Here is a 22919-nt window from a genome sequence, read left to right as displayed (position 1 = left end):
AGTCCAAAGTTTGTTCGGTTCTTATTTCTTCAAAGTTTTTTAAACCAAACAAAATTTTTGTTTCTAGTTTTGAAAGTCTGTCCTTCTGTCTTTCCCATTATGGTGGTCGGGCTGATGGTTGAAGAGGTCAGGGTTCACGAGGGGATAAAAAGGATGACAAAATGTTTGAGCCTTGGAAGATATAAAGTTTTGATACGTTTGATGTCTGCTATATTAATGTTGAATTCATTCATCCATTCTCTATAACACTTGTCCTGTTAAAGGGACATTTCAGTATTTTTAAAGTTGAGTCATATGAAGTTGTAGCTAAGTAGTGGGATTAGCCTCCAGTGATTGCTGTGCGTATTACTCCTTTTAAAAGGTCTGACAGTTTGTACTGGCCATGAAGCTTGGCTATACACTGTAGCAGATGGGTACAGTTTCTCTGCAGAATTTTGGACATTTTTTTGTAAAAGTGGGCCATAAAACAATATTGGCTCTAACACAGAGACTGGTGAACACTTTCGAAGCATTTTATTTGTTACCCAGACCACCTCTGTATTTTTGTCACAAAAACCAAAAACTATCAGAGTCAAAACTATTTGCCCTAAAACTGAGGGTTATGGTTGCGGTGACTGTGGACTTCAGAAAACACAGTGGACCAACACCAGCAGATGCCATGGCAGCCCAAATCATCACTGACTGTGAAAACTTCGCACTGGACTTCAAGCAACGTGGATTCTGTGCCTCTCCGCTCTTCTAGGTCCCAGAGTCTGGAGCAGGAATCACAGCCACAGTCAACACAGCCATCTACCAGGACATTTAGAGCACTGAATGCTTCCTTCTTCTGACAAGCTTTATGGAGATGCTGATTTCATTTTCCAGCAGGACTTTGCACCTGCCCCCACTGCCAAAGGTACCAAAAGCTGGTTCAGTGACCATGGTGTTGCTGTGCTTGATTGGCCAGCAAACTGGCCTGACCTGAACCCCAAAGAGAATCTATGGGGTATTGTCAAGAGGAAGATGAGAGACACCAGACCCAACAATGCAGATGACCTGAAGGCCGCTATCAAAGCAACCTGAGCTTCCATTACACCTGAGCAGTGCCACAGGCTGATTGCCTCCATGCCATGCCGCATTGATGCAGTAATTCATGTTAAATCAGGCCCAACCTAGTATTGAGTGCATAAAAATCAACATACTTTTCAGAAGCCTGACATTTCTGTGTAAAACATCCTTTTTTAATCAATCCTATGTAATATTCTAATTTTTTGAGACACTGAATTTTGGGTTTTCTTATCTGTAAGTCATAATCATCAACATTCAAGAAAAAAAGGACTGAAATATTTCACGCTATGTGTAACAAGTCTATATAATATATATGGGTTTTGCTTCCAGAAAAGAGTGACAAAAAATATTAAACTTTTTCATGATAATCTAATTTTTTGAGATGCACCTGTACAAAGAGAGCCACACAGTACAGAACAAGCCTGGCAGAGGTAGAAGGTGAAAGATTCTGGAAAGAAAACTAGTGAGAGATTTGTCCCCAGAACAACTGCCAAGACACTAGTGAAGGACTTAGCCAGGTCAGGACTTGTAGTGTCAAAGACGGCTATCACTAGAGCCCTGCACAGGAATGGCCTGAGAGGTTAAGACTAGGAAAACCCCACTCCTGCAGAAGAGACACCAGACTGAAGTCTGCTCAGGACAGTCTGGAGAAAGATTCTGCATACTGGAAACATGTCCTCTGGTCAGATTAGACTAATCTAGTGCTCTTAGGCCATGGATGCATCGCTTATGTTTGGAGAAAGAAGGGAAAGGCATAGGCAGGCTGTCATCCAGCAAAAGGACACACAGCTGACTATCAGCATCGTAGGGGTTAATAGTTTTGACCCTGGTAGTTTTTGTAAAATAATTTAGTTTCTGTGTGCAAATAAATGTCCTTACTTTAAGAGAACTTTTAAATAATTTCATTTCATTTCAGTTTTTCCTCATCTGAATTTAAAAAAAAAAAAAGATGGCTTTAGCACACTTTAAATCACCTTGTCTGACACCTACCCTGGTAGCAGCCATAACAAGCACTAAAAATAACCAAATGATCAGTGGCTTTGCTGCTGCTTCTACAGCACACAAAGAAGCACAAGTATGAATTCCAGCCAGTTTCTCAGCCATCTTAAAACTCCTCACAGGAGCTTTAATCATGCTGCTGTTACAGAATCATAGTCTCCAACAAGCTGTCATAAGCCTGGCATCCAGTCAGTATCTTGTAAATCCTGCTGCAGTAAATGAAATGAGTAAATCATTCAGTGGTATTTAAATTCAGTATTACTGCTCTCTTTAAATAATTACTCCAGCGTGGTTTTATTTTTCATGATTAGGACATGTATTTGGCTTGCTTGTGTGTACTTTGGAGCACCTAGGAGTGGAGATCTTGTTTTTCACTAGTACTCAGCATTATTAGTCAGGGAGATATTTTCCAGCAAATTCATGTGTGGATGTATTTGAAAGAACTTCTTCTGATGTGAATCTTAAAAACCAGAGATAAAATGTGGTCATGATGCATTTAATCTTGATTCTCGTGACCACTTAGCTTAACTAGAGCCTTGTGTGAAGGAAGATTGTGAGTTTTCACTATGATACTTTGCAGTTGCATTTTTGGTAATTAAAAACTAGAAATGACCCTATTTTGGGTGCGTAGGGCTGATTTGTGAAACAAGTATCAACATTGTTCCCTTTTTAGAGATATCGTATTAAAGTCTTAAATTCTGGTATCATGACAACCATCATGTGATGTGAAAGAGCACAAACTTGTAAAGCTTAGCAAAAGTGTGTGTTGTGGATCTCAAGTTGAGTGGCTGTCATTTACAGACTTCTTAACTTTATTTCTCCCTCCTGTCTTTCTCTTTCTCCTTCTCTTTTTTTCTCCTCTCTTTTTTCTCCTTCTCTCTTCACTGAACCCCACTTTTGGCTCTCTTTGAATCTCCTCTCTCTGTTGTCGCGGCCAAGACACACACTCACACACTCAGCTGCTGCCGCTTGTTTTGTTTCGACTTAATGAATGCCAAGTGTGTACACACACAGACACACACTTACAACGCCTTATTTTCACACACACGCACACACAGGCTCGTCTTGTCTAGCGTAACCAATGACTCTTGTCAGTAATGCATAATCACCATTTCCATTTATGAGGGATTACATGCATGTGCGCGCCGGCCTGCACGCACACACCGCAAATGTGTGTTAATAGAAGACCATAATGTGTCTATTGATTCTCTTTGGATGCTATTGTAAGGCAGCCTTTTTTTTCAAATGTATTTATTTTCTAAGGGACAGTGCACAATAGTAAGCATAAATGTTGTCATTTGAGACATTGTAGCAGAATAAAGCTGGGGTTTTTTTGCTGTATATTGGTATATTGTAACTAAAGCTTTAAAAAGCAGCAGTAAACCTAAACTAGAACTCCATGCTGTGCAACACCTACAGTAGCGGTAGTATTGATGGCTTATGTCAAATCTGATATTCAAGGCGGCCCTTTTGGGGGGATGGAGCGGAGAGCTTTCTGGGGTCGAGCCAATGGGGGGTTCACGAAGGTGAGGAAAATCTTGGACCATTGTAAAGTTGAGCTGTGATAAAGAACTGGGACAACTTTAAGGGTAAAGTATTAGGTATTTACAAAAATTGGTTAAAATTATCATAAATGGGTTAAAAAGGCCAAACACTGGTGCAAAAAATGGTGTAAAGGGATAAAAGAGACAAAAATTTGAGCACAAAAGGGTTATAGACATGCAAAAAGGGGGCAAAGTGAATGGGAAAAATGGTGAAAATTATCTAACAAGTGGCAGAATGGGTTAAAGAGGCAAAAATGTGATTAAAGTAGCAACAATTTGTTCAAGAAATGCAAAATGGGCAAAAGTGAACAGGAAAAATGTGGAAATTAGTTAAAAGTGGTAAGAATGGGTTAAAAGTGGAATAAATGGCAACGTGATGAAGGTAGCAAATATTGGTCATAGGAATACAAAAAACTGTCAAAAGTGAATGGGAATAATTGTGAAAATTGAGCAAGAATGGGTTAAACGAAGAAAAAAGGGCTAAAAGTGGACAGAAGTTGCAACAATAATCAGAAACAGTAGTGAAAAGGGGTTAAAAAGTGCCGCTATAAATAATCAGAACAGGACCCAATAATACCTTAACATACTTTTCAGCTCCAAAATGAAGTAACTGTTAGGATGCTAGCGCCAGTGCCACTGATACAAAACACATGCATTGGTATCACCAATAAATCACAACTGCAGAGAGCCCATTCTGAAATTTCTGTGCCAGTTCTGTGGGCAGGCCTGTCAATACTGGTACCATTAAACTTAATCAAAAACGTTGAGCATTGAAAGAACAGATAGGTCTCTGTGCATTTAATTCACTAAAGAAAGGGGTCTTTGTCTTTGTGGTAAAATGCTGTTTTCACACAAACACAAAACTCCTTAAAACATTCCAGAAAATGTTTTGCTGAGCTGCATTTTCACCCAGACTTCACCCAGAATCCATCCTGCAAAAAATCTTATGAAACCTCCATGTGGAGTTGGGATGGACTGATGTGTAAATACAGAAACAAATATTCAGGAAAATTCCCTGTGAGCAGGTGCTTCATATTGTTTTCTGTTTACAGTGTGTTTTAGCACTTGTCCACTGATGATCTTGATACGTCGGGTGCATGTAGCATTGATATGAAGGCAAAAACTGTCATCATAGTGTCACTGCTTTAAGTGGCAGTTCTGCACCAACCTAATTATGTCATGTCGTGGCTCAGACCCCCCCATCCTGTCTGACAGTGACGTCTCCTGTTGTGAGGTGCATAAGAATCAAATCAGAGATATTTCAGGGGCAGTCTGGCAGGATTTTCTAGAAATTTTCAGGAGTAAATGTATGAAAAAAGTTAGTGAATGAGCTCTGTGTTCATGTGGTCAAATACCACATTACTTCCCTTTAAAAAGCCCAAAAGAATCACTAGAATATATGTGCAGATTCAAGAACAGCCTCCTTTCTTTGTTTTTCCTGTCTTCATCCTCATCCATCACTTTGTCAGTGGTTCATCCCTCCATGTCAGCATGTCACTCTCTCCAAATCTCCTCTGAACCCTCCTCTCATTGTCGCTGCCTGGCTGCAGCTTTCTGAAAGCTCTGCATAAATGGCAGGGCGAGGAGCATTAGCCATCCACTGTGGTGCATAATGTCACTCAGCGCACAAACTTGCTGCCATAATCGTTGTCAAATACGAGAGCAAGGGCTGTGATTGTTTCACAGATTAACCACGTTACAGCTGGTTTAGATGGTGATTCATGTGGCTTAACAGCAAAATCTTACCAGACTGACTTTACACTGGGGCAGCCACAAGGAAATGGAAAAAATGATTTGTGAGGCTTTGCTGCAGAAATACCCAGTATTCACTCAGCTTTTTACTTTGACTGTGAAAAATGTTGGGAAATGTTAGAGTCTGTAACAATTTAATAAAATGTCTGACTCTACTCAGTGAGGAGCATAACCTTGTGTGTCAAGAGTGAGTGAAAAAGTAATGCTTTGAAAGAATTAAACCTTTCAGTGTCATTAAAGCCAAAGCTTAGTCTGAGGTTGAAAAGTGTGTTTTTGTGTGGAAGAAAAAATGTTTCAGTGTTGCTTTTGGCACTTCACTGCAGAGTGCAGTGACCCACTGCCAGGGTCAGCCATGTCTTCTCAGTCTGAGAATCGTCTGTAAATTGGAAAAGCTCTGGTGAGGGATTGATCAGTAAGGAGCAATCCGTGTGTGAGCTGGTGGTTACCCATTGTTACCAGTGCCAACAAGTGGCCATTTGAGACTGCCTCCAAAAGCCAAGGATACTTTATTAACACAGTAAAATACCCATTTTAATTGCAGAAGTGAACGTGTTTGCAGTCTGGTTTGAAAAGCACGTTTGGCTCATTCACAAAAGGGTTGGAGTTTTTAATGATCTGTCTGTTTTGGATATTACAGATGTTGAGTTGGCTGACAGGTGGATGGCTGTAGCCAGGAGGGTTACATTTCCTCTTTGTTCCCTTGTTTGTCTGATTTTAGTGACTAAATGTCAGTTTGAGTTAGCTTTTCCAATATGGCAACCACTATTGTTAGACTTCAGAACTTCACTTCAGAATATAACGGGTGACATAGCTGAGATAACATCTATTTTTATTCATTCTACATTTGAGCTTCAGTTTCATGTAAATCTTTGCTTGTTGAAAGAGCCAAACAACATAAATAAAGATTTCTGACACTCGAAATCATTAAAAAATGAGTTTAAAAAATCAATTTTCCTGAAGTAAAAACAGAAGGAATTAGTTATTTTCAGTTTAGGAGCCTATTTATTTCATTTTCAGCTCAGCTCCCTTACCTTGTTCATCTGTTATTTGAGTAACTTCCTCTTTTGTCCATAGCCTCAAGTCCACTCAAGGTCTCCATACAAGAATGAACACATTGACTAAACCACTTGGAAAGTAATGTCAGACTTCATAGCTAAGCCATGATGTGCTCAAACGTAAGGATGCCAGAAAATAAAGTAGAGGGAACTGAGACAACTGCAGGGGAAAGATAAAAATAGAAAAATTGGTACAAATTGGTGAAAAGTGGCATAAATCAATTAAAAGGGTCCAAAATTTGTAAAAGACATTTTTTAAAAATGGATGAGAAAAATTGTGATGATTAGTTAGTAAGTGGCAAGAATGAGCAAAATTTGGTTGAGGGGGAAAAATGTGTCATAGAAATGCATGAAGGGCCAAAGTGGATGGGGAATGTTGGTGTTGTTTTTGTCATTTTTATTCATCTGTTTGTTTTTGTTGGCCATATGTACTTTTGGTGTGCCTTATTAAGTGTTAAGATCTTTTTCTGCATTGTACAGTGTCTTTAAGTTTTCATGAAAAGCACTTAACAAATAAAATTAATTACTTTTCTTAATAATGAATGTTGAAAATTGGTTAAATAGTGGCAATAATGGGCAAAATTGACTAAAATGACAGAGACAGAGAAGTAGAAAAAATGAGTAATTTAAAGCAAGAAAGGAGTAAAAGTGATGAGGAAATGGGGAAAAATATGATTCATTATTAGCAGTGAGAGTTAAATACCCATTTTAACAGCAGAAATGAACTTGTCTACAGCCTGGTTTTAAAAGTAGATTTCTGGCTCATTTCTGATTTACAGAAACTGTCTGAGGAGGTTTTTACTGACTCGTCTGTTTGAGGATGTCAAAGCTAAAACTGGCATAATTACCGCTGTTGTAGAGAAAACATCTGAAAATCATGAACAGAAAAAATAATGTACCTTCCTGAAAGTAAAAACAAAAACTAATGGTTTCTTTTCAGTTCAGTAGCCTATTTATTTCATTTTCACCTCTGTTCTACTCCCCCTGTTCATCTTTTATTCGTCTTTTGTCCACAGCCTCAAGGCCTCAAGTCCACTCAAGGTCTCCACACGAGACTCTGGTTTAATTAGACTGATTGCAAAGCCCATCCAGAAACGTCTCTGTTGTTTATTGACCTAACCTGGCTGTGGTCAGCCACTCTGAGCAGTGATTTAGGGAAGGCTGCAAGGTCAGAGGTCACTGGGCTAAAGGTGATCGTTTGTGGTGAAAGGATGGGGGCAAATATCCCTTAGCAGTAGACCTTGACTGTAAACAAAGGAAATATTTAAGCTGTATGTTTTTAGCTTTTATGTCAGGCTGGAAATTCAGTTTAAAATCAAAAGCTTTTTTTTTTAAGTATAAATGAAGCTCTGTTTGTGTTTTCCTGAAATGTAGAGCCATATTTTGCACATATGGGCTATAAAACTGAGAAAAAGGACAACCACTGACTTCCATACGACCTAATATCGCATTTATATATTCTGAGATAAGATCTATTGTCAAGATGTCTTTTCTCTTCACATCTGCCTATCAGGCCATCTCTCCTCTCATTGTTTCACTTAAAAAAGAGGTAGAGGGTTAAAAGCCAAGGTTATATTTAAATATGGGCACAGGCCCTGCTATATCTTTAATCTCAAATGAATATCAGTCTTATTGTGACACATAAACCCGTCACAGCTGGACTGGGACACACTCGCACACTATCACACCTCTGAGTCACACACTCACATTCATCTTGTTGTCAACACAAAGCAGTTGAGCGTTGAACCCCCGTGCTGACAAAATACAGTGAAACGCTGCACTATATACATCACTCTCATGGTTATTAAGGCCTGTTCTACTTGACTTCTATACGTGTACATTTCAGTCCAGCACAGTGAGTAATAGGTGGGCTTCTGTGAGCGTATTTGTCCGCTCAGCAGCCTCGGCTCATTGACTGATGATGCTGTTTATTTATGTTTGTCTCGCACATGCTCAGTGTGTATGTGACCAGGGGTCTCTGCAGGGGCTGTTTGCATATGTGGAGGTCATAATGTCAGTGGGTCAGTTCACCGCTGTGTCGTCTGAATGCACTGAGACAGAAAAGCAATAAACACTTTGACTTAGTGTTTAGTTACGAGTGTTTACATCGACCACACATCATCCGTTTTATGGTTTGTGTTTGGAAAGTGGCAGAAAACGATTTGCAAACTCAGGATACTTTAATGAACTTTAACCCTTGTAGCAGCCCTGTGCAGGCAAATTAGAATGTATTTGTTTCATTTTAAAAACAAAAATCATCAAAGTTAACTGAATTAAATGCCTGATGAATGGGATTCTAGGAGAGTTATGTATATAAAGTTATGTATATAATTTCCATTAGGGTTGTCACAATACCAGAATTATGAATTTTATTGATACTATCAATCATTAAAATAGCTAAGATTGCATCATTCATGTTATGTTATTTCAAAATGGCAAATTTCTTTTTACAACCTTCATATAATGGCAGCTTTCTCTAATCATAAACATGCTTTAATGCTCATATTAACACATGTGGTGTCAATAACAGTGTGACCACTGAGCATACACACAGCTTCTTTCACTCATTTATCCGCTGACGAATTTAAACTGAACAGGCTGTCAGAAAACACACACAGATCTAAATAATAGTCAAGTAGGCAGAGCCTGATTAAGCACACTTTTAGAAACGTAATCCCTCAGTATAAACACTGATATGCTTTTCAATCTCATACACGCAAACGTGCCTCCATGTCGCTCGTATCTGGACACAAGCATCCACAGCGCAGCATTCACACACATAAGCGCACACTCCAGAGCCAGCTGCAGCGAGGTAGTCTTTTATCAGCACCATGTGGGCCATCTGGAGCCAATTAATACAGCCCCTAAGGTACAGACTCTGGATCAGCGCTCCGCTCCTCACACAATAACCTTTACCACGGGAGGGGACATGGTGTCTGACTCCAACACAGCCTGGTGCCAACATCTATCAAACCGGGGATAAACTCGTAATGATACAGAAGAGCAACGTTTGTGCGGAAGACAGAGAAGTTGAAGCTAGATTTGGAACATTTGTCATAGTTAAAGGGTTGAAACACATTTAAATGAGGCAAGTATTCAAACATTCAAACATAAGGAATCCATGCAATCAAGTTGCACAATTATTTCCAATCAATACTGCACCCTACTGTGTCCCTGTTCATGCCCAGTATTCAAATAGCTCCAAAGTATTAAGTAAGTGTGCTGCCTGGAGTTTTAAAAGTCACATGCTGACACATTGGCACAAATCAACACAGCAACTACTAGCTCATGTTCCACTTGCCAGCCTTATCCACATATCCAGTTACAGAGGTACAGCAAAGGTCTGAAACCGAAGCACACGGCAACTGACACACATCACAGCCAGAGGCTCCCCTGTGGACGACCGGGGCATCGTCTATAAAGAGACACAGTGTACAGTGAGTGACCCTGGGATCACAGACACACACGTCATTTAACAGCTTCTCACATTGAGGCACTCAGTTATTCAGTGTCATTCTATCCACTGAATAATGAATGAGTAAGATCTGATGCAGTATTTAAAAAAAATAGAAAATCTCTTAAAATGAATGTGACTGTAAATAAAGAGACCCAACTGGTGTCCTGTAAAGAGATATAACAGATACCCTATTGCAATATACAATATACACAGTGTTTTAAACTGATAAAAACCTTTAGGGCTTCATTACTTTATTTAAAGAGATTTTCTTTTGGTGGTTAATGATAAATGGACTTAAGCTTTTATAGCAATTTACTAGTTGTCTGACTTCGCAACGTGCTTTTACTCCGTAGGCAACACTTACCCATTTGCTCCACATTCACACACTGATGATGTGGCTGTCAGTTTCAGCTGATCCCATTCATACTGATCCATACACATTGACATGCCACTGATGCAGCAAAGGGAGCATCTTTGGATTAAGTGGCTTCCCCAAGGACGCATCAACATACAACAGTAAGCCAAAGCATTTTGATTAACATGTATTTTATTCAGGAACGCACTCATCATACATTTTACCATTTTATTGCAAAATGGACCGTTTTACTGTGTTGCGAGAAAGAGCTGTGATTAGCTGTGGGAGCTGGGAGGTGATAATTGGGATCAGCTGGCCATCAGCTGATCACGGCTTGGCATATGTCTTCCGTGTCCTGAACTAACGCTCAGCTTTATTAGTGTGATTTATTTTTTTCTTATAAAATCATTTTATTCTTTACAAAATTATCATGATCATGTATTACCAGCCTCACTTAAAAATGTTCTTTTTAGGGACCATCAACCTCAAAAACAAAACTTATTACTTGAATTTATAAAAGAAAAAATAAGGATAAAGAATTTTTTTTTTTTCATTTTTTTCTCTTATGGAACTGAAATACAAAAGAACATTATAAACTGACTTCTGTCTTATACAGAAAATCTATAATCATGATAAAATCATACACAATATCGTATCATAAGTTGATAAGTTGCTGTATCCCTGATCCAGTTTATTCCCAGCTGTATTTCACCTATTTACACTCATGCTAAATGCAACTGATAAATCACAAATGACATGAGGGAGTACAAATGAGTCATCCAAAAAAAATGCTGCCAAGTAAAGTTGGATCACTGTTTGTATCTGTATTTGTCTCCTCTGCCACTCTGCCTCTGGTTATTAATATCAGACTCCATTCATCAATATTTAATAAAAGAATTAAAGATGCTTATTCACAGGGCCAACAGCTTGCTAAATAAATCAAACATGCATGGGAGGCAGCTTTCCCAATAATCAGTCCTGCCTAAGTGGCATTTAAAGAATTGTCTTTGCATCTATTTTAAGTGTTTTGTGACAAATGAGATGATATGTGGGTAAATCAGTCTAAGTCGTGCTGTTTCTTTCACTGAGCTCTTTGCTAATAGCTTAGGCTGACAGTTAAGGCGGTTTGTGATGCCCTCTGCACTGAGGATTATCGACAGAGTTTAGGGGAGAAATTGGTTGCTTGTTTCCCCAGACTCACAAAGTTTTAGCACCATGTCAGAACTCCTGGAGTTTATAAGATTTGTAGTCTTCTGTGTGGCTCTTTAGGAGGTTGGATGCTTGTAACACAGACAGTCCCACTGTGACCAGTTCCCATGGAGACAGCCATAACTGGAATGGCGTTAATGAAGAAGCGATACACCCTGATTGACAGGGTTCATGTGCATGTGTGAAGTCTACATTATCCATCCCTTCATCACCATTTTGATCATATTTTAAACATTAAAAATAAACCAAACTGCCCTTTATCCTCTCTTTCTTCTACCTCCTTTTGCCCTCTTCCCTGGGATTACCGCCTGACTGAATTGTCATATTTCCCCCCTGTCTCTCTCAGAGTTAGTCAATAATCTAGCAGCCACGCTGGCATGTGTAATATTAGACATTAGAGCCATCCTTTGAAGAGTATGGCTAGGGGGGTAGCAGGAAAGGATGGCGGGAGGAAGGGATGGATGAAAGGTGGATTAGAAAGGGATGAATGGGGACATCCTGCTGTAATCTCTTTGCTGTTTCTCCCTCTATTGGATCTCTGTTTTCTCTATTCCCTCTGCTGCGTCTCACAGGCTCTCCCATCATTTTCTTGCAACCAGGGCAATCCGGCTCTTTTTAACGGATGTAAGCCTCATTTATACCTACATGGCGCGGTACCAATGAGTATTCTATAGATCAGCACACTGGGGGAACATGGTGTACCCTGACTTGGCCACACACTTGAACACAGGGGCAGCAGCCCTCCTCCAGGGCAGACAGGGGGCTAAATCGGAGGCTCATGTTACCACTCATCTTTAGCTCTGTGGCAGCACTGACTAGAGCAGTCATGTCATAGCAAACTGTTCCCATGCCGATTCTCAATATTGATCTGTTCCTTGGGAACTGGATGGAAAATTGTCTCTTTCAGCTATGCATGCAAGCCTTTCTTAGGCATGCCTGTCTTCCTCATTTCTTGCATTCAGCTATGCAAATTTGTGTTATTTTTATCAGTTTGAATGCTCTTATTCTGGTTTGAATGCTGTTTTTAAAAGTTCTTAAAGAGAACTTTCAGGGTCTGTTGTCTGCATAAACACATACCTTCTGTATAAGTTGTCTGTAATTTAAAGTAAAACAGTTCTTTTTAATCTTCTGCTCCAACTGTTTAGAAATCAGTGAATCCGATCTGCTTTTATCTCCTTTTGATTAGCTGTTTCTTCACTTTCAGAATACCAAAAAAGATGTTAACATGGTCATTCCTAGAGAAATGCACATGAAGACTCCAATTACTAAAGATTTATGTATCAATAAGCACCAATGTGTCATGAATGATTGTTAAACTTTAAGAAAAGCCCCTGAGAATATCTTCCATTCTAGTAAATAGGTAACAGATAACAGTGGATTGTCTCATTAAAACTTAATTTTTTGTCTTGAGAGGCTCTGTTCGACTGTCTAGACAGGATGTAGTAAGCACACAGCTTTATCAGCTCATCTGTCTTTATCCCTCGTCTCTTGCATTTGTGCTCCTGGTTTTTTTGCTGCCTGTGTTTGTCTTTGTGTTTTTGTCAGTTGTGTCCTCTCTCTCTTGAAGCTGCTAAATTGAATTCTATTCATTTTAAGCTGGAGCAATAAAACTATCCAGGGTTTAGCTTACCAAAGAGGCTTTAATGGAGAGCTCAGTCTCTCCCCGGCCTAATATTTAGAAAGCATTCAGTGCTCTGCTTAGTCTGTGTCACTCCAATCTCTGCCACATTAGATTATAAGTGACTGTGGTAGAGTGGAGCAACATTGGAGGGATCCATGTTTGAAGTATTAGCACAAAAATGGCGACAAAGTCATGCAATCTGAAAGGTTTTTTTTAATACATATCCATGGTGATGTATTTGCAAAAGCCCACTTTGGTAACCCCAGCTGCTAACTAACTCCATGGCCCCGTGCTTCACATTATGGAAAACTATGCATTACAATCTTATATGTTTCACATGTGCATGCCAAACGTTGAACAACCAATCAATTTTGGATGTTCAACGGCCGTTAGCTTAGTTAATATGTTGGGAAAAAGTAGCAGTTTTTAAAGTTAAGCCACCAAAAATTTAGCATATAGCATTAGTTCAGGTGGGCCACAGAGTCAGAGATCAGCTGATCTCATGCAAGCCTCATCAGCTGATGGCTAACTTCCACCTATGCTGTCGTATTTAAACTGCTGAAGTCTTGCAAGGCTTCGCTGCTCCCTCTGTAAGCTATGTTTGCAACCCTCCTCCACCCCAGCTCCTCCTTTATTCTGTTTCTGACTTGATCAAGATCAAGTCAGGGGGTGGGTAACTGTTGGAAATGGAAGGGTTCATGGGAAAAATCCATGTATGAAAAATTTGAGTTTCTCATAATGCAGAGCACTGTAAACACAGAGCTGGAAACAACAAATCCAGAGGAACCCCCACTACTTCATAATATATTTATATAAGGTTATAAGATTGTGCTGTTTAAATCTTCAGAATGTTTAATATCTTGCTTCTAAGGATGGTATAGTAAGATCATTTTAAAGAAATGCTCCCAGATGAAAGTAGCAGCATGTTAATGGCTACAATGTGTGCATGCTCCTGCTCTTTTCCTCTTTCTCTCTCCTAATATATCCTCACATCACACACTATATCTTACTCAGTGTTTTAGTCACGCAAACGTCCCTGCTCCTAGCCTCCCTCTGCACTTCACCCTCCCACCGGCCCTCTCTCTTCCCTCTCTCCATCACTTAATCTCACTTTTCAGCCTCCACCTCATCCGTTTCCATTCTCCTCTCTGCCAGTATGCGTTGCACTCTCGATCTCTGGTGGGTTCGACCAAATTTTTATAATGGTGCATTCAGACCGAGGAGGTAAATGTTTCATGAGAGTGAGGGTACAGTATGTGAATGTGTTTGAGGTTTTTTGCATGTGTGTGTGGAAATGTTTTTGTGTGGGAGTCGCCCTGTGGGTGCAAAAAAAATACACTTAACCTTTTATACCTTTCTCTCTAGCCGTTTGTCACACTGAATCTGTAACTTTCCTTCAATGTTTTGCCCCTTTGAATCCTCTGTTTATTTCACATGGTAGCAGTTTTATCGATCTTTGAAGTTTATTTTCCTTCAGTTTATTTCCTGTTGTCACTTTTAATTAATTAACAACCATAAATACCTTAACCCAAAACTTGTCAACAACTCCTTATCAGCAAGTTTTCTCTCAAGTTTTCCTGTGTCCTTTATTAAATCACAGTTTCCTTGGTAAATGAACCACCTTTTTGCCCTGTTTCATTCCTTATTCAGAAATAAATCATAGCCTTGTGTGAAGTGACACCTGTCCCTGTACTATTGTTTATCTCATTGAATAGACTTGTTTTTTTGTTCTATAATAACAGAGGAGAACAGTACACACATAGCTTTTAACTAAGTGCTGAAATATGGCAGCACTATAATACCTTTCTTTAGTGAAATTAGGGATTCAGCGTCTCACTTGTCAGATTCAAAGATGGTCTTTGTTGTGTTGAGAGAAAAAGAACCTGTCTGATAGGTGCTTTTGCAAATTAGGTTAATGCGGTTTATTTTTGTGCAATTTTACCGTTAAAGCTAATCATGGACGTTTGTTTACCCTGTTTTGATTTTGGTGTGAGCAAACAGACGTTTGCTCACTTTTGCCGCTCCTTGCGTTAAAATGAGGCATTTCTGCAACGTGTGTGCAATCATCTCTCAATTCCTCTCGTATTGAGCTTACATCTGTGCCACGGCTGGAAATTGACACGTTTTGACACCACGCTGTTCTCTGATTGAAGTGTAATCGGAACTCTGCACCTTTCCGTGAGCCAAATGCATTGTGGGTGTTCTCAAGACATGATCCTATCTTCCCTTACTTCTATTCAGACCATGACAAATTAACAAATAATACCAGGATATCACATTCTTCTAAACATTTCTAGTGTAGCTCTCTCACAAACAACCACAGACATAGACACAGACACAGCGGTACTAATCGATTGATGCCACTTGCTGGTTCATGTAGCCTCTGAAAGTCTCGGGTTTTTATCGTTTGTGAGTGTGCATGTGCTTATGTTTGAGAGAGGAGTGTGTGATTGTGTGCTGAGGATGAGAGAGGTGATGTGACAAGCAAGTCCATCCCTTTCTCTTAGACATCTACTTCTTTAATATTCCCCTTCTTTCCCTGCCTCTGCTGACACACAATCCTGTGAAATGAAGAGAAAAAAAAGACATGCAGTTTAAGAAAGAGAGTGGGATCTTTTGTGTGCCTCAAAGTGACAGAAAGCATAACACAGAGGAGGAAGAAGGAAGGGGGCTTGTGGTCATCAAAAGTGACACCCATGATTTGGCACTATAGATGGCTTCATTATGCTTTTTTCAATGCTCAGATGGAAATCGTAGCATTCATCTGACATCACACACTCATGGAACTCCCCCCTGCTGGGCTAGAAAGGCTTCCTACTGTACGCTATGGAGAAGTTCACAGGCTTGGTTGCCACCTACATCTTTTTAAAAAGTTTCTGTTTAACTGGATGCACTAACCAATGAGGAGAAAAGTCCTTCAAATAGCTGATTAAGGCTATTAGATGCTCTGATGTCCTTTAAGTTTACACGTCAAAGATGAAGAAATACTTGGCCTTCACTTCCCAAAAGGCAGCGTTGTTTTCTTGTATTGACAACAACACCTTGTGTAATATTGGCATAGTATTGGTTTTGGAAGATCCTAGCATGAAAAGTTGGCTATCACCTTCAACAGATATGAACATTTCTGACAGTATTTACTGCCATAATATTGCCCATACATATTTGCAGTAACAAATGTGCATTTAGAAGAAAAATACTGTTTACAATTTATGTATGAGTAACTTATTCAAAGATTATGAGAGCTGAAATATGATGCATTTGTTAAATTGATAAATAGGTAATGGAAATTGCCTTTAATGGGTTGCAGACAGGCCTGCCCACAGAATGTTGGCCACAATTTAACAGCTTTTCACCATTTTCCAGCCATTTTTTCTGCATTTTTGTAACCCATTTTGCCTCTTTTTAACTCTATTCACAACTTTTTTTTTGCCACTTTAACTCATTATTACCACACTTTGCAATTATTTCATTATCTCTACCTTACAATTGTCTCTGTTACTGGGACTTTATTTTCTTTTATCCTGATGTTTGTGTACTTCATAGCTTCACTATGGAGTCTTAACCTTGCAAAGCAGATGGATACGCCCGTTTCTGTGTTTCTCACTGGTGAATCCATCTTGCAAAGCTCCCATTTGAACCGTTAGAGCCTGGTTAGAAAGTGACAAGACCAATCAGCGTCGAGGGGCAGTACTCTCAGGCGTGTTGGAGTCATGACGTATGCAAGCAGCGAGAAGAGGCCAGTGCAATTATGGTGGAAGTCATTAGCGTGGATGCTGCTAAAGCCCCCTTTAATCAGAACTTGACAACATTTCTTCATTAAAAGAAGAACGAAGAAAAGCATTGAGCTGTTTTTCTTTTCAAAAGCGACAAAAGTCGTGTACTGACATGTCTACAGTCACCATAGTTCGTGTTATGCAGTTCTTCATGGAGTTTACTCTGTCGGTCGGGGCGCAGCTCGGTAGCGTCACGTGTTTTGTTGCATCGATTGGCCAGTAAAGATGTGACAGACAGAACGTTCATCCAATCACTCTCTGAGTTTTTTTTTCAAAGGCTCTGCCCTTTCCCAAACACTGTCTACAGAAGGTTTACCAGATGGATGTGTGAAACAAATTCATCTGGCGTGCCAGGTTAACGAAGTCTGACATTACTTTCCTAATCGCTCAGTGTGGCCATCCACACTGTTGACATTACCAATAAAAAGGTAATACTGTTTTGAGAAAAGGGGTTTACATTAAAAAAAAATGCTATATCCTACTACAGCATAAATCAATAAACTCATCTTTTTTGCTTTGAGAAGATTGGTTATTATTCAGGTTTAAAATAAAATGTGATTATCACAGGTTAACTTTACAGTGGACATTGATTTTGCTGACCTCCATGGTTCCCCAGTTTGGCTGAGCCCCAGAAAGCCTCTGCACTGGTTGCCATGTGACTGAAAGCCATGAACAAAATCAGTGGCTACTACTTGTGAAATGTACTCTTGTAAAAACTTTTACAATTGGATACACAGCGAGTGCTTTCACACCGCCCAAAACTCTGGAAAGTTGCCCAAAATCTTCAGAATGAGCTGCATGTGTGAATAAAACCGACACATTTTTCACCCCAAGTGCATCCCAAAATTTTCCTGCCAGCCCCTTTGTAGATTTTATGTTCGAAGTTTGGAGGATGTGAGAACACAGTGGGCCATTTTCAGGAGGATTCACTGTAAGTGGGCAAGAGGCGTGAGGACATATTAGATGACAGGGTTACAACAAGTGCCATCTCCATTTCTGCAACATTCCGTTTACGTCTTGTCCTGAATCCTGAGACGCCCTGCTCCCCTCCCTCCCTCTTGTCTAAATAGTCTGAGGTTTATATGACAAGAAAACAATCTGGAAGGTTTCTGGAGCAGCCTGCCTGAAATTTTAATACTAATTTTCAGGAGTGTATGTGTGAAAACATCTTTAAACACTTCAGTGAAATCAAGTGAACTCAAATATGCACACAGACATGCACAAAACTGATCACTTCTTCAGTACCGAGTATTTAAAAGAGAAATTGTGATTTTTACATTTTGTAAACCTCTTTATCATATCCGTGGCTTACTCTCTGTTCCTTTTGTCTTCCCAGACCTCGGCTCCAGGCCCAGAGGAAGTTCGCCCAATCACAGCCCAACTCGCCCAGCACTACGCCTGTCAAAGTGGCTGACACAGGCAGCCTGAACACCACCGTCCTGGCCACTGTGCCCTCCTCGTCCCTTTCATCTCTCTCCTCTTCGTCCCTGTCCTCTTCCATCCAGGATCTGTCAAGACGCAAGCCTAAGACAGAGGACTTCCTCACCTTCCTCTGCCTCCGAGGTAAGATGCAGCAGTTTTAGACTCACTAGGATGGTATTTCTTGTACTAATATTAGAGTCCTGTACACAGCTCTCTGCTAAGAAATCAAACCTGATATTACCTCTGAGGCTGGATAACATTTTGCTGCTGTTTGAGGTCTTTTTGAGTGTATGAACACACTCAATAACTGGCAAATATTAGGATAAACTTTTGCCAAGGTCAGGCGTTTAGTATTTGCAGGTATTATCAGACTAAGACGGACTCTCTCACACAGGTCTAGAGGGAAACCTAAACACACAGACACATTAAAAGACACGTTCAATAGGAGTTCAAGAGTATGTAAGTTTAACTAAATCAGGGTTTGATCTCACACTACTGTGTCATAAACACACAAAACCACACACACATGCTCCAAATAACTGTGTACTTGCCTGAGGCTAAGATTATCCCGCATTTCATCAGCTTACACATCTCCCCCTCCTACCTTTCAACAGCTGCCTGTCTCTTTAACACCCATCCCATCACCCTCTCACACAGCAGCTGCTTGAGTATAAAGTACAGTCACATACACCCGACACTACAAACACAGGTTCATCGACACTGTGTAGCACCTCTGATTGCAAATGAACTGGAAAAGTCATGGCGGGGTAATTAACAGCAGAGTTTAGTGTGTGCGTGCAGCTTTTTGGTGCCACACTTAGCTTTACTGTTTATTGGGAGGGTCCTAAATGGGTAAACTATTTAGGATAAACGCAGGCACTAAGACACTATCACAGCCGTATGACCTGCTTGTATACATGAACTCAAATTAACCAAGAGCCCCACTAGACACACAGGAACTAAACAAGTCTCTTTCCCCTGTGGAGTTAATAAAGGAATCGAGTTACTTATGATCTATGCTCTGCTGGCAAGAAAACCGAGAAGGTTTCTCCACTGCCAGAACACTGCAAGAAGTCTCTACTCTGTTTTCTTGAACATTCAAGATCAGGGCAAAGCTTACTTTAAAAGCTTGGTTAGCTAGAAATACAGGAATTGAAAATTTGGGGTGTTTTTACACCTCTAGTTCAGTTGATCAGGTTCATGGACCATTTTGTAACATTGATGCATAATTACATCAAGTTTGGTCTGTGTTCATATGAGGACATTTACAAACGGTCCATTATGTGTGATGTGCCCTGGTCTGAATTTCTTGTGGTTTGTGAATACATATACAGAAGCATCTCTACCAGAAAATCCTGAAGGAAAATATCCCACCATCAGTTCATGACCTCATGCTCCTGGCACTTGAGTAACGATGCAGGACAATGATACAAAACACACCAGCTAGTCCGCCTCTGACTGGCTTAAGAAAACATGAAAATTAAGGTTATGGTGTGGCCTGGTCAGAGTCTGGACTAAAGTCCAAATGAGATGCTGTGGAATGACCTTAAACAGGCTGTTAATTCTTGAAAACCCTCCAATGTGGTGGAATTCAAACAATTCTGCAAAGAAGAGTGGGACAAAATTCAATGTATTCAAATTCAAAATTCAAATCCATGAAAGTAGCCTTAAGATGTAAGGAGTAGCCACTTAGTGTGCTTCATAATTGTATATCAAAACAAATGCATGCATGTAGTCATTTATATCACTTAATCTCAACCGCATAAAGCTGTATATTAGTTGACCTGCTCATGAGATGCAAGAAAGTACAACTTTATTACTTAATTATATGATAAGCTTATCTTTTATTCCATGTCCATCTTCAATTGTTCTTTTGTCGTAAAATATAAAAGAAAAGACAGTGCCATGTTCTCCACGTGCATAATAAAAAGTTTCAGACCATTTTCTGTGACAACCTTGGTTGTGACTCCTCTTTGCTATCTTTATTTTATCCTTTATTGAGTACCCCACTCACCTTTTGCTTAAACACACCCTCACAGCCAGAATTAACTCATTTGGAAGACAAAACGCCTTGCTTCCCATTAATTTGCTGTTATCATTATTAACCTCTGCCCATATTACAAAGTAGGCTGTAGATTCAGGAGAGGCACATTTAGATTCAAGTCTGCTGGGACCTGATGACTATACGTTGCTATTCTGACTCCCATTATGGAACATCATTTTAACCTTACAGGGCTCATTCAAGAACGTTTAATTGGAGGTTGCTAAAAGTGACTAAAGCCTTCACTGAGAAGGGCTTTGATTTGCATATATGGGTCAGGATGTTACATAGGCTAATGATATAATGTCCCATATACTTTGAAGTTGATTACTCTGAGCACAGGGTGCTAGGCTAACCCCACCCGTAATGAGGTGTAGCTGGCTGGTCCTCGCTCAGTCTCACTGCTCTCTCACGTTATCATTAAGGTTAGGGATGGTGCTTTGCTGGCTGATTTCTGGTCTGTTTTTGCTGTACTGTGGAGGCTAATTTTAGAGCTAGGCTGCTAAGCTAACGATTGAATGGTTTTCCACTGGGCTTTTTCCACTCTGCCGCTCCCTGCTTTACCGCTGTATTTATAGACCTAGTTTAGCTCTCTGAGTGTTTGTGTGTAAATGTGAGTGCTTGCTATCCATGCTGTGAGGATGACATTTTCCTGTACAGGCTCTGTTTTTCCCCTTGGCCTCTTATATGACCCATATGCAGGGACCCTTACCAAGTGAGGGACATGGGAGAATGTCAGCGCAGCCCTTGAGGTTGTGCGTCTATAAGTGTGTGCGTGGTTGCAAATCTGGGCTCACCACTGGTGCTGCCTGTTCTGCTTATCTCCTCTGTGCCATGGCCTGTGTGTGTAAGTGTGTGTGTGTTCAACAACCAGGGTATATGAGGAGACACAGACCATGAGGACAGCCCTGTTAGCCTGGTTAATCTTTTCAAAGAGACTCCGGTCTTTGATAGCGTCTGAACTCTTCTGAAACCCACAATCCCCTTTAAGTTTCTGATACACATATCTGTAGTGATCTGACCATCACACACATTATGGCCTCTTCATATCTGTTACCAAAAAGCCTCTGACGGAATCTTCAGGAATATTATGGAGATCTTTAATCTATTATCCTCTATAATTTACTCTTTTAAGATTTTTTTATTTTACTTTAAGCTCCTATAAGGAAATTTTGGTGGTTATGAAAGAGGTTGAAATCACTATTGATGCCTCCTTATGGCTTTCTAAAGCCCACAAGACCATCAGCAACAATTCTAATCATTTCTATACTATCACTGGGGTGTGCCCAATAAGCCGGCTAAACAGTTAAATTCTGACCAGTGTTATGAGTTAATTAAACTCATTCTTTATGTTCTTTTATCATTGAATGCCCAAATGCTGGTCAAATGTGCTGACTATGCTATAACAAAGCCACCCACCACTAGTAGGCCCTGTAGCTGTTCTTAATGACTACTGCCCTGCTGCTACATTGTCCTAAACAGATGTAAACAGTCAACTGAACAGTCAACAGATGCCATGTAAGTCATTAGACAAATCCATCTTGAAAAGCTCCAATCCACATAATTTGTGCCAAACTGGTTCTGACAAATCAGCTTTGTTTGAGAAGACCAAGGCAGTAACGACAGGGAGGGTTTTGTTGTACTGTGAGCTTATAGCAATGGCTGCTGCCAATGAAGTTGTTACCTAGATGTAGCTCAAGTAAAGCGGTGGTTTTATGAGTGCTGGACCACATTTTTTTTTGTTTAAATAAGAGCAAAGAACCACACTGGAAGCATTTCATGACAAAACAGAGAATTTTTTTGGAAAGTCATGCCCTTCTCAAGTGTTTCTGTGGGAGGTTTCCTAGATAAATGTGAAATATATCCATGCAATGTATCCATGAATGGGTCAATCTGGCATGTTAGGTTAGTGAACTGATGGCATCAATAGCCACTTGTAGGAACAGTGATGTTTTTTGATCTACTAAAAGGGGATAAAGTTGTTCAGAGATTGTGTCAGTTGATACTCACGTGTAACCGAAGCAATTAGTGGCAGTAGTTGTCACAGGAATGTAAAGATGAACCTGCAAAGAAGATCAAGGGCTAGCACTGCTAGCGTTGCTAATGTTAGCCATATTCTGCACACAAACTTGGCACATAACAGTGTACAGTTGGTTTACAGAATATGTTTGTTTGACCATGAACTAGTTTTCTAAATTAAATTAGAATATGCAGTAACCAGATGTGACACAGTTTGCCTGTGAACATCCTCAGGTATTAACCTGACATGCCAGATGGATTTGTTTTACACATCCATGTGGTAAACCTTTCATAGATGGGGTTTGAGAAAGGGCAGAGCCTTTGAAAAAAACTCAGAGGGTGATTGGATAAATGGTCTTTCTGTCACATCTTTACGGGCCAATCAGAGCAACAAAACACTTGATGTCGTAGCCCCATGCCCAAACTGGCTGTGCCGACGAGTAAACTCCGTAGAGAGCTGCATAATGCAAACCATGGCAACTGTAAACATGTCAGTACATGACTTTTGTTGTTTTGTTTTTTTTTAAAGAAAAGAACTCAATGCTGTTCTTTGTTCTTCTTTTAACAAAGAAATGTCGTCAAGTTCTGATAAAACTTACACTTTAGCAGCGTCCTCGCTAATGTC

At 40.0% G+C, this 22919-nt stretch overlaps 1 protein-coding gene across 2 annotated transcripts in view; it reads left to right on the top strand.

Moving 5' to 3' along the window:
* jarid2b (jumonji, AT rich interactive domain 2b) overlaps positions 1-22919 on the top strand; it is a 144741-nt gene that overhangs the window by 88521 nt on the left and 33301 nt on the right. For both annotated transcript variants that reach the window (XM_041808764.1, XM_041808763.1), the window contains exon 4: positions 18149-18375. In XM_041808764.1, the coding sequence (XP_041664698.1) occupies positions 18149-18375 (227 nt within the window). The remainder of the gene's footprint in view (positions 1-18148; positions 18376-22919) is intronic.

The sequence above is a fragment of the Cheilinus undulatus genome, linkage group 16 (assembly GCF_018320785.1).
Source record: "Cheilinus undulatus linkage group 16, ASM1832078v1, whole genome shotgun sequence".
NCBI classification, from domain to species: Eukaryota; Metazoa; Chordata; class Actinopteri; order Labriformes; family Labridae; genus Cheilinus; species Cheilinus undulatus.
This window is presented reverse-complemented; position numbering and strand designations above follow the sequence as displayed.